Raw genomic sequence first — 12215 nt, 5'->3', positions numbered from 1 at the left:
GCCATTAAAAATGGAATGAAAGTCCTTGGGCAATGCTGTAAATGTAGAAAGTAGTTGCCAAATGCTTTTGAAAACTGACACACACATACACAAAAACCTTCACTTTGAAGTTTTAAATAAATAAAGGCTGACTGTCACCATAGGTATGGAACTTTGTTTCCTTTTCTTGTGGTGAAATATACTTGAAGAACAGTTCTTAACTACTAGCTGGGGTTCTATGTGGAGTCCTGCTCTGAACTTACGGTGTCCTCTGTCACTCTGAGTGATACAAAGCCACAAGAAGATATGGAATGGTTGATAAAATTTATAAACTGTGCATGTTTGTTCAGGCCACCAGGAAAATTCCCAAGATGTGTGGCACTATTCTGCTAAGCAACCTGGCAGAAGTGCTGGGACTGGAATGCAGAAGTCTTGAGTCCTGTTCCTTCTAGACCATTGTGCCCTGCCCTCCAGGTGACATATGCCATAGCTGTTCTGAGACACTGGTGAGGAGGCCACCTCAGATTAAGTCCTAGTTTTAGGGACATGGGCTGCATTAATTACGACTGAGTTTGATTTATTTGTGCAATTGTAAGTGTGTACATGAGGCCAAAACAACTGGTAACACCTTCTATGAGAACCAAATCTCCACTTAAAATAAAATCCATGGTTCAAATTCACTGTTCTAAAGGAAAACAGAATGTTCAGACCTAAAATAATTACGAGTACATGAAAGGACACAATAAAAGTAAAAGAGATTTGACTGAATTGGTATCACATTTAATAATTTATCTTCAACATAAACTCATTGAAAAGGTAGGTTATTCTTGGTGGGTCACATGTTAATGTGATTTGTTACTGAAGTTGATCCCACTCAGAATGTGAACACCCAGCCAGTAGTAGGAAGAAATTACAGTGTTAGAATTAGTTATGATGCTGGCATCTTAAAAATAAATGATGAACTTCCATGGGAAGCTAAAAACGTTTTTAATCAATAGTTTTAAAGGTTCTTTGCTACTGACTTTAGAAAAACCTTATGTTAAAAAGCAACATCTTATTTTTATGTAAGGCTATGAAAGCGTAAGAGAAGAAGGCATGGAGTTTGCTCACAGTAATGTTGGAACATCAAGGCAACACTCTTTTTTTGTGGCCTTTCACCCTGGTTGCTGCCAGGCCCAGCTGGAACCAGGAGATATCCCTTTTCAGATAGTCTCATTTCTGAAGCTGAAACTCTAATTCCAAAAGTGAATTAACCACAAAATTTCAAATCTCCCCCAAAAGATGTGGTTTAGAAATAGTTCATGGGAAAGGTCAAGGACTATATTATTTTTTATTTTGTTATCATTAGTTTGGCTATTCACTATTCACACAATTTTTTTTCTACAGAAATTGCAACTTTTCGAAAGACAGATAACATGCTCCATCAAAAAAAGGAGAAATATACCACTTCCAAAAATAAACAGTCACTTTCCCCTTAAGCCATTGGGTTTTATGAAAGGAAGTGCTAGAAAGTGTGGTTCATTTTAAGGAAACTGTAAATGTTTAACATATAATTTTCTGTCAAGATAAAGCATTTCCCTCATTAAATGGGAACAAGTGCTCACTGTTGTGTTCAGCAGATGACTTCCTGTATTTTTCTTTCTCTTTCTACCTAATGTTAAATAGTGCATTACACGCAGTCAACGAAAAACCAAATATTTTATTCAGTCAACGAAATGATCTTTTCTATTTTTATCAATGTTTATATGAGTGACAGTCAAAAACTTTTAATTTCCTCCCATCGCTTGTGATGTTTTTAGAGTCATTCTTAACTCAAGGGACTTGCAAGAGGAGCTCAAACTATCTTATCCATTGACTGAATGATTTACTTCACAAAAATCAATAGACACTGCACAGGAGGTAAATTCCTTTCAGATGGTAGAATTATTCTGAGAACAGAGCCAAATGTCTCCTCAGCACTGGGAAGGAAGCAAATGCCTCATTTACCCTTTTCAGAAGTCCAGAGGACCGAAAATAATGATCAAACGTTCCATACCACTGCAATTGGCCTCCGGGAAAGGCACTAAAACCACATAATTTGGATCACTTAACTATTTGTAGTATCAGTCACCATGTCTTTCAGATGATGTGAAAGAAGTCTTTAAAATGAACTTCATGAGAAGCTCCTTATGATTTGAATTTGAACTTCCTACTAGAGGGCATGAAGTATAAAAACATCCTCATGTCTCAGCATTTATTTTTAAGTTTTTTTAATCCTCTCTACCTTGTGTGCCTTCCTAGCCAAAACTGTTGTCTATCCTTTCGCATTCAAGATTCTGGGATGTGGGTAGACAACATTTCCTGCTTTTCTTCCTCTTACTCATTCTAGTCTTTGACCTACGCCATTGAGCATACACTACAACCAAATTCTCCCTAGAGAAGGTCATCCAGTTCCAAAATTCAGTTCTCAGTCTGTTTTATTTTTAATTGACTTTCTGCTTATTTGTAGTTAAGTAGATCTTTCATAACAACATTTTCTACCTGCCATATCACTGCTCACTACTAGTTTTTCTCTGATTCTGTTTTCTTTTTGGCCTGTTTTTATCTGTCCCTGAAAGAACTCCCAATTTTCTGTCTTTGGTTTTACATTCTTATTATTTTTAAATGGGTTCATAATCTTAGTATGTCAAGCCTCTGAAATTGTACATAAATTTGTGTGGGTACTTGCACTAGGTAGGGAAGAAAGGTAGGCTAGTTTTCATCAGATTCTGAAATGGATCTATAAACCCCCAGTTGGTTGAGTCATTGCTTTACACACACTTTACACATGACTTCATTTGCTGCATGGCTTTACCACCTGTCTTCTCTGAGGACACACCTATCTATAGATGGCCATCCAGATTGCTCTTCTGAATTTCAAATTCTGATTCCTCTACCTTTACAGATTTTAATTGTCCCACAGTTAGCTCAGGCAATGTGCTCAAACTAAACTCATTATCTTTCCCCCTTAAACTTGTTGCTTTTCACACATTGCTGATTTTAAGGATGTCATCAACATCCCCTCAGTTACTCAAACCCAAAACTTGGAAGTTATGTTTAACTCTACTTCTGATAAGTCATTATTTCTTATTGATTCTAATTCTTCTTTGTTCACAAATTCCCCTTCCACCTGCCTTTTCATTTGCCCCTATTTGCTACTGACCTTATCATTTCTCTCCTAGGAGATCCTTTTGAGAATCTGATGAAAACCACCAACTCTACCTTTCCTCCCCATCTGAGCTCTGCACATACACTGCCTTCTTCATTTTGAAAACTTAGTCATTATCTCCCCATGAAAGCCACTCTGCCTATGTTTGAATTATGGATCAATCTTTTCCAGCCATGTATCCTCACACAAACTGCTCAAGTTCTCTGTCAAATTTATAAAATTGGACCAACCATAGTAGTTTCCTCATACTGTTGGTGTGAGGACAAACTAAATTAATACACAAAGCTTAAGCAATGCCTGAATCATAACAAACATTTAACAAAATCTGCAAGAAGACTCTAGAGAGGCGAGAGTGTGCCCTCGGTCCTTCTGTCTCTGCCATGATTTTAATGTTCTTCCTGTATGTTTTTTTTTTAACTCTTTATTTTTTTTAATATATTTTTTTATTGATTTTTTTACAGACAGGAAGGGAGAGAGATAGAGAGCTAGAAACATCGATGAGAGAGAAACATCGATCAGCTGCCTCCTGCACACCTCCCACTGGGGATGTGCCCGCAACCCAGATACATGCCCTTGACCGGAATCGAACCCGGGACCTTCCAGTCCGAAGGCCGACGCTCCATCCACTGAGCCAAACCGGTTTCGGCTTTCCTGTATGTTTTGCTAGTGCCCTGGCATCCTGGCCTCACCTCTAGCTAACAGTTATAGAGAATATAACTGTTTACCTATCTTTCTCCCCTCCCAACTCTAGTTTCCCTGTAACCAAAGACTGAATTACATCTTTCCTCTCTTCCCAGTATTCTGAACAGTATCTGGTATATTGTAGGAACTCAGCAAATATTTGTGAAATAAAAATGGATGAACACCCTTATCCCCAGAAGGAAATCTGAAACAGAATATTCATTGCATAACTATTTTTTGAATGAATGGATAAATTTATGAATCATATCTTGGTATAGCAGAAGTACGCTCCAAGCTGATTTGGACAGTAAGATAATTATTGCACATAATTTTATGATAGAGCCTAAATGACATTTTCTTTTAAAAAATTGTCCTTCCTTTTTTATGCTTTGCTAGTAATTAAATTCATGATCACATAATATGATGTTTCCCTTGTGTGTGTTCAACATATGTGATGATATTTTAATCACCTATGTACATAGATGACTGGTGAATGTTTGATAGTCATTATCTTCCCCCAAAGAAGTCCAAACTTCGTTTCCATGTCATTATCAGTGTGAACTATTTAATTCCCACATTAACTGTGAATTGCCAAAAGCATGAAGCAATCAGCTAAGCGTTGATGCTATGGTAACATTGAGGGCAATAGACAATATTTCTTTAATGGGTAATGTTCCTAAGAATAAATGTGAGCAAATGTTGGCAGTCAAAGGTTAGACAGAAATAAATGTGTTACCCGAAGTCTTGCAAAGCGGATGCAATTCAGTTTGAAATGACTGTTTGCCTAAGACACCACTATTGTCTGTTTGAAACAAGAAGAAGAAAGTTTGGTGAATTATTTCAGAAAAAAGTGTATATTAACTGTACTTAGCTTAAATGTATCTCATGATAAAGATGTTTTGGTAGGAGAAATTCTATGAAACTAAACAAAAATACTCCCTATACACAAAGATAGATTTATAGTTCCTGGTCCGAACACATGTACAGGGAAAGGATAAACTTCTAGCCAACACTTCTAGGCATGCTTTTATCATATGACTTTAGTGAGTTATAAGCACTTAAGCAAGCATAAAAATAAAAACAATTACAATTTTTTGAGCATTTACACTCATACATCGCTTAACAACAGGAATACATTCTGTAAAATGCATCTCCCAGAGATTTTTATCATTGTGTGAACATCATAGAGTGCAATTATACAAACCAAGATGGGATAGCCTACTACACACGCAAGCTAGATGGTATAGCCTACTGCTCCCAGGCTACAACCTGTACAGCATGTAACTATATTGAATACGGTAGGCAATTGTAACACAATGGTAAGTACTCGTGTATCTAAACATATCTGAGCATAGAAAAGGTACAGTAAAAGTATGGTATAGAAGCTTTAAAATGGTACACTTGTTCAGGGCACTTACCATGAATGGAGTGAGTATGACTGGAAGGTGCTCTGGTGAGTCAGTGAGTGGTGAGTGAATGTGAAGGTCTCGGACATTACGATACTCTGCTGTGGACTTTATAAACTGTGTACACTTAGGCTTCACTTAATTTATAAAAGAATGCTTTTCATTCTTCAATAAGAAGCTAACCTTAGCTTGCTAAACTTTTTTACTTTATAAACTTCTGATTTTTTCTTAACTTTTCAACTCTTATGTAGTAACACTGAGCTGAAAACACAAACACATTGTACAGCTGTACAAAAATATTTCTTTCTTCATACTCTTATTCTATAAGATTTTTCTATTTTTAACATTTTTTTTAACTTTTAAACTTTTTTGGTTAAAAACTAAGACACAGGCACACGGAGGTCTACACATGGTCAGAATCATCGACATCACTCACTGTCTTCCACCTCCACATCTTGTCCCACTGGGAGGCCTTCAGGGTCAGTGACATGCATGGAGCCCTCACCTCCTGTGATAACTGCCTTCCTCTGGACGCCTCCTGAAGGGCCTGCCTGAGGCTCTTCTTGAGGAGTGCCACTCTTTTCAGAAATATGTCTACGGTGGTTTGCTAGATTTGTTTCATTTTTCTCATCATAGATTTGCTTGTAAACAGATAATGTACCATGAACATTCCTCTTTATTAATAAAATCATTTTGGTGTTGGGGTCCATCTTTTCAAACTTTTTAAGAAGCTTATTGTGGTCTGCAAAAGCTTCTGCAAAAACCTTTCACTGTGAATTTTGGGGGTTCTTCTATTTCTTCTCCTGCAGTTTCCCTTTTCTCTTATGTCTCCTTCAGCCACTGCATTTCAGTTCCAGTTCCTACAACTCCTCATTAACCAGTTCCTCTGGATCCACCTCTAGGAGATCCTTGATGCCATCCTAATCCACACCCAGGATGAAGTGTTTGCCATAGAAATCTCTTAATCCATGGAAAATCCTTTCAAGTCACGAATGAACCTTTCCAGTGTCTTTTTTCCACATGCCATTCATACTCTTTGGTGACATCACCCCAGGCCCAAGCAAGGTTCTTGATGCAGTCATAAATGTAGTAATCCTTCAACAATTGCATCTGTGTTTTCCTCAGTTGCATCAACAGCTTAGGCAAAGGTTTTCCTTTAAAGCTGCCATAATTCCTTGATCCATTGGTTGGATCAAAGAGGTGGTATGTAGAGAGATAAAAAACCACTTTGATATTGGGATAAATATCCTCAATAAAAGAAAAATGTTTGGAAATATTATCAACAATAAGCACAATCTTAAAAAGTATGTTATTCTACAAACCGTACTTTCCATTTTACTGGCATAGCAATCCAGGAGGACACCCTGGAGGAAGGACTGGGTCATGTAAGACTTCTTATCCTTCTATAGCACACTGGAAATATGTGCTTATTGATATGCGTGAAGGCCCTGGGTTCTTACTGTGCCTGATCACAAAGGGTGTCAATCTGTAGCCTGCAACGTTGTCCCCAAGCAAGACTTATCATGTCCTTAAGAACCTTGAAGCTGGGTATTGGCTTGGCTTCTTTATGAATAAAAGTCTTTTGTACATCCATTTTCAGAACAGGGAAGTTTCATCCATATTGAATATTTGCTCTGGCAAGTAATTTTCCTCCACAGTCAGCTTATCTGGAGTTTCCAAACATTCTTCAGCTGCCTTCACATCAGCACTCGCAGACTCACCACTCACTTGCACATAATTTAATAAATAATGATTCTTGAGTGGTTCAAACTACCCAGAGCTAGCAGTAAATTCAATATCATGGTCAGGTCCAACCTCTTCTTTCAACAACCTTTTGCTTTGGCTGTGATCATTATGGAGCTTAAAGAGATATGCTTCTGTGCCTAGTCTCCAATCCAGATCATTAGAAGTTTCTCCACGTCTCATACAGGCCCTTCTTGAATTTTTGTTAGTCTTGTTGCCTTCGATGAAGTAGATTCTTTGACAGCTTCTGTCATTTTATTCTTGTTCTTCGAGATTGTAGATATGGTGGAATCGGACATGCCTAACTGGTGAGCATTACCCATTGCTGATTTTCCACTTTCATAATCATTATATTAATTTCATTTCTATGTCAATCACTCAATGTGGCCTCTTAATGGCAACATTAGCAGTGGAGTTTGATGCTTAGAGGTTATAATGAACCAAACAACATGAGATAAAATCAAGCACAAAAGAAAATGATGCAATTAGGAGACCCCATAAACATTATATGCCAACATACTATTTCATAGCAAACTTTTTTTATAAGTAAAAAGAGTACACTCTAAAATAACAATTAAAATATAGTATAGTAAATACATATGCCTGTAGCATAGTCATTTATTAATCATTATCAAGTATTCTGTCATGTACATAATCATATATGGTATACTTTATATGATCAGCATCACAGTAGGTTTCTTCACACCAGCATCACCATGAACATGAATATTGTGTTGCACTATGATGTTGCAATGGCTACAACATCACTAGGCAATAGGAATATTTCAGCTCCATAATGACCACAGTCATACATGTGGTCCATTGTTGACTGAAACATCGTTATGCAGCACATAACTACACTATAGTTAGTCACTATTTATGGATAGGCAGTGTTTATATAAACCTCTTCTAACTCTTATTACAAACTCATTAGTTGTGTGTTATGATCCCATTTCAGAGATTAAAAAACTGAGGCTAAAAGAAGGTGCTTAGATGATAGTAGTCTGGCATTCTAGAGCATTGTATTCAGACATTTTCCATGAAAAAAAATTTACTTATATATAACACTTAATAAATTTGTATTTAATTGAATCTTGTCACTTGGAGGGGAAGGAAGGAACTACAGATTAATAAGTCTCTTTGCTTTTATATGCAGTATCTAATATAATCCTTTCCCTATCACACTGTGAAGTAGACCAATTTTACTGACTTTATAAATGATGAAATGGTTTCATAATAGTTAAATTAGTTGCCAAGGACAGAAAAAACTCCAAAAAAATCTTCCCTTGCCTTGTATTACATTCAGACTGTCTCCATAAATAACTGAGTCAAGTTGGAACTAGAGGACCCTTAGGGTCAATTAAAATTTTTGGCTTTTTGGATTAAAACACAGTTCATGATGTTTTTGGAAAAAATTTCAAGAGCCTACTCTTTGATTTTGAAAAATACACATTTTGGAAAATTGATGCATTTATTGTGATGTAATGATTTAGACATACTTTAATATATTTAAATTTAAAAAACAGAATATTTACATATAATCTTTTGATAAATAATAAATCCATTTGATAAATGAATTTTTTGTCATAAAAATAGGGAAAGGTTTTACTTATGTGTTTTAGAATTAGAATAAAATAGAAGTTAATTTTAGTAACTGATATTTAGCCAGCATTATGCTATTAGTCATTTAAAATTTTAAAGTTACCATAACTAAAGATAATGGTGCCAGTGAAAATAATGATATACAAAGAATTAAAATCTTGGTGGAGGCCTTAGTGAGAATCACTTTCCATTTTGTCTCTTATGAGTCCTTAAATAACCAAATATTTAGAATACTTAATTGTGGGATTTATAAAAAGATTAACAAGAAACAAATAAAATCTGTGATTATGAGAACTGGAAAATGGGGCAATAGTCTTACATTAAGATCACAAGTCCTGTAGCTAAATCAGAATTTATTTTAGGATTGTATAATTAAAAAGAAAATAAATATTTAGAGACCTGAAGTTATTAGATCATTTCTGTCTCTATTATTATATTTTTAATATGTTATATCATAGAATAGACACAGTTACTGTTCTCAGACTCTGAGTGGGTGTTATTTATTTTAGAACTGTATCATTAAAGAGAAAATAAATATTTAGAGGTCTGAAGTATTAGACAATTTCTGTCTCTATTATTATATTTTAATATGTTATATTATAGAGTAGACACGGTTACTTTCCTCAGACCCTGAGCATCTATCAGAAGTGCCATCATAACTGTTCAATAAATGTTTCTCGAATTGAACAGATGTTTGGCTGCCTGATGTTGCATCCAAACTCCAAACCTAGCCAAGAATTTTAATTTTGAAATCATCCCCCAGCTTCTAAAAGTTTAAAGTCACATTTATTAGACAAATACTCAGAAAGAAGTAAAGTTATGATAAGTAGGCAGACATATGAGCTCTGTGAGAATCACCAGGGCCTGATATTTCTAACATCATGAAAAAAACAGAACTACTTAACTCCATGTGCTTTAAGTCTCAGGATGATAAGAAAAATATGTTTTCAATCTTTCCCCAAATGTATTCAGTTCAATATGAGAATAGATATGTCTCATATTAATACTTAATTTCTAAATACTCATGAGCTCTATTAAAATTCCCTGGCAAAATCCTACCATGCTTTCCTTCCAGTGGGCTCTCACTCAAGGTTTTGGCAGGCTCGGACTCATTAGCAGGTTTTTCCTTCCCAGTCTCATTTCTGAGCACACCCTGACGGAGCTCAGGGAACTTACTGTTTAAAAGATATTCTTTACAGAGAGTGGAAAAGGTTTGTGTTGACTATCTAAAGGAGATGTAACTCAAGGTAATGGAGTATAATAGAGAAATATGAAAAGTCTTTAAAACAAGATCATGATATGGAGTTATCCTCTGCATCCATATCTATGCATGAACGTATGGAATTGAGCTAATTTTTCATAGAGCTGGAGTCCACTACTGAATTAAAGGAGGCCCCACTTTGGGTCTAGTGCATATGCACACTGAACCATTACATGACTGGCTCTCCTAAGCCATAACTTCATGAGAATCATAACTTTCAGATGTAAGTGGTGTTCTCTTTCACTCATCACCATTTACCATTCCATCCACTCCGGGAAAGGCTGATTAGCAAGCAAAACTACAGAAGATGACCTTAAGCTCCAAACTTTGAAGAGCCTCCTGAGGCTCAGGTGAGGTTCTGCTTAAAGTGGATAAGTACACACAGGCACTGAGTCAATAATTGTTGGGTGGATGGATGGACAGAGGGATGGATGAGACACAGGCCTGCAATATTTCCAATGGTTAAATAGCTCCAGACATTCTAATAATATTGAATTTTTTTATTTCCAAAGACACCCCAGAATAAATATGCCCAGATACCCTGGTTAGGTCTTTTCCACACACAACTAAGCATTAGTGATACGGGTTTTATAAAGTGTTAATAAAGACTTTTAGTAACAAAAATTCTTGTCCCCTCATAATAGTTTTTAGAAACATCTATATCTCCCTTTCTTTACAGGCAACTCTTCCCTTTCCCCCTCCCCCTGCTTCCAGGAAATAATTAATATTAGTTTTAAAATGGGAACCCTCCTGAAACTGTCACTGTTACCTAATATTTAACACTGACTAATTTCTGTCCTATATAATTGTCTAACACCACAACACCAAATATTTGTCTGTGACAGTGTCATAAATTTTATCTAAGGCTAAAAAAGACCAAGAGAGAAAGAAGGAACTAGACAGTTCTTTTAGAAAGATACTGTGAATTCAAAAATTCAAGCTTATGAAAACTTGCTCTGAAGTTAAAAATATGAGAACATTGTCAGTGCACACTTTGTCAGATGCTTCTAAAAATAAAGTTCTTTTGCTGCTTTTACACAGCAATCAATGCAACACAGAAAGTCATATTGAATATGTACTTGCACCATATTAAATAACATATTTATTACCCCAAAGTGAGAAAGAAATTCTTACCACCTTCTTTAGTGAACAGGTTGACGAGGTTATGCACTGTGTCCGTCAGCTCCAGCTGCTGCTTCTGAAGGACACTGTTGTTGGTGGTCGCTCTGTTCAGCTGCTTCCCGAGTTCCTGGATTATATACGTTTGCCGAGTAACCAAGGTTTGGAGAGTCTCCTTCTCTTCCCTTAAGGTGTCCAACTCTTCCTTGTGCTTTCCCTCCAATTCTGAGATTTTATGTTCTAATAAACTACAGGGAAATGAAGAAAAGACTTGGTTTTAAAAATGCTATACAAAAAACTGTGATCCCACTAGTTTTTACATTTATTTAGTTATAAATATTAGATATTTCACCATAGAAATATTTTGTGAGAGATTCACAATATACATATCTGTATATTACATATATAATAGAAGTGACATGTCAAATGAAGAATTATTAGACCAATTGTTGTCAGAGTAATTTTTGTTTCCTAACTATAATTTAGATCCTGGGGTTTATCTTATATCCAAGGTAGCTGACTTGGACCCAAACAATTACAGTCTGGACAAGTTGTATACAGTTTGACTTTCATTAAGGCAATAGTTCTAATAAGAGAGAGGAAAAGTTCAGGAAAAAAGTATGAACAAAACAGAGAAACTATTTTTTTACTTACTTTGCTTCATTCGTTTGGGATTCTTAAAACATTAACAGTGATTAAATTTCACAACAGTTCTGTGGGCTCAAGGAATAGAAGATCTACACAGAAACCATGTGACCAGAGAATAAGCTATGTAAAATCACAATGAATTAGTTTTCTTGGGATTTTTGATACCTGCTCCACTATCAGCTTACTTTATCTTTCAACCTAAGTTTCACAATGAGCCCTAAAAACACCACCAATTTCAAAACCACCACATGAATGGTTCCAAAAAGGAAGACCACCAGCTGGTGGCCTGGTCTTACAACAGGGCCTGAGATGTTTTGCTCAGGGCGATGCAGTCTTCCACCGAGAACCTTCTCTCGGGCTCTTCAGAGGATACCCCCCTTGCAGACAGCTCATTAAAATGACAGTGAATGCAGAAGCACTCCTGGACCCTAGCAACTGACTGGAAATAAAAAGCATTTACAGTTTATAGAGTGTATAATGTACTGGTATTCCTGAGAGGAAAAGCCTTATTCAGCTTTCTCAGTTCTGTTTTCAGAAGGTTCCACCAGTTGTTAGTTTACAAGGTGCTATTCAAATGTAACATACCAGA

At 36.1% G+C, this 12215-nt stretch overlaps 1 protein-coding gene across 6 annotated transcripts in view; it reads right to left on the bottom strand.

The window, feature by feature from the left end:
* ANGPT1 (angiopoietin 1) overlaps positions 1-12215 on the bottom strand; it is a 242976-nt gene that overhangs the window by 67704 nt on the left and 163057 nt on the right. For 5 of the 6 annotated variants that reach the window (XM_014541985.1, XM_005869066.2, XM_014541986.1 and 2 more), the window contains exon 4: positions 10994-11226. In XM_014541985.1, the coding sequence (XP_014397471.1) occupies positions 10994-11226 (233 nt within the window). The remainder of the gene's footprint in view (positions 1-10993; positions 11227-12215) is intronic. The other variant, XM_005869067.2, reaches the window with a different exon arrangement.

This window comes from Myotis brandtii, unplaced genomic scaffold, assembly GCF_000412655.1.
Source record: "Myotis brandtii unplaced genomic scaffold, ASM41265v1 scaffold285, whole genome shotgun sequence".
Lineage (NCBI taxonomy): Eukaryota > Metazoa > Chordata > Mammalia > Chiroptera > Vespertilionidae > Myotis > Myotis brandtii.
The sequence above is the reverse complement of the archived record's forward strand: the minus strand, read 5'-3'. Positions and strand labels throughout refer to the sequence as shown.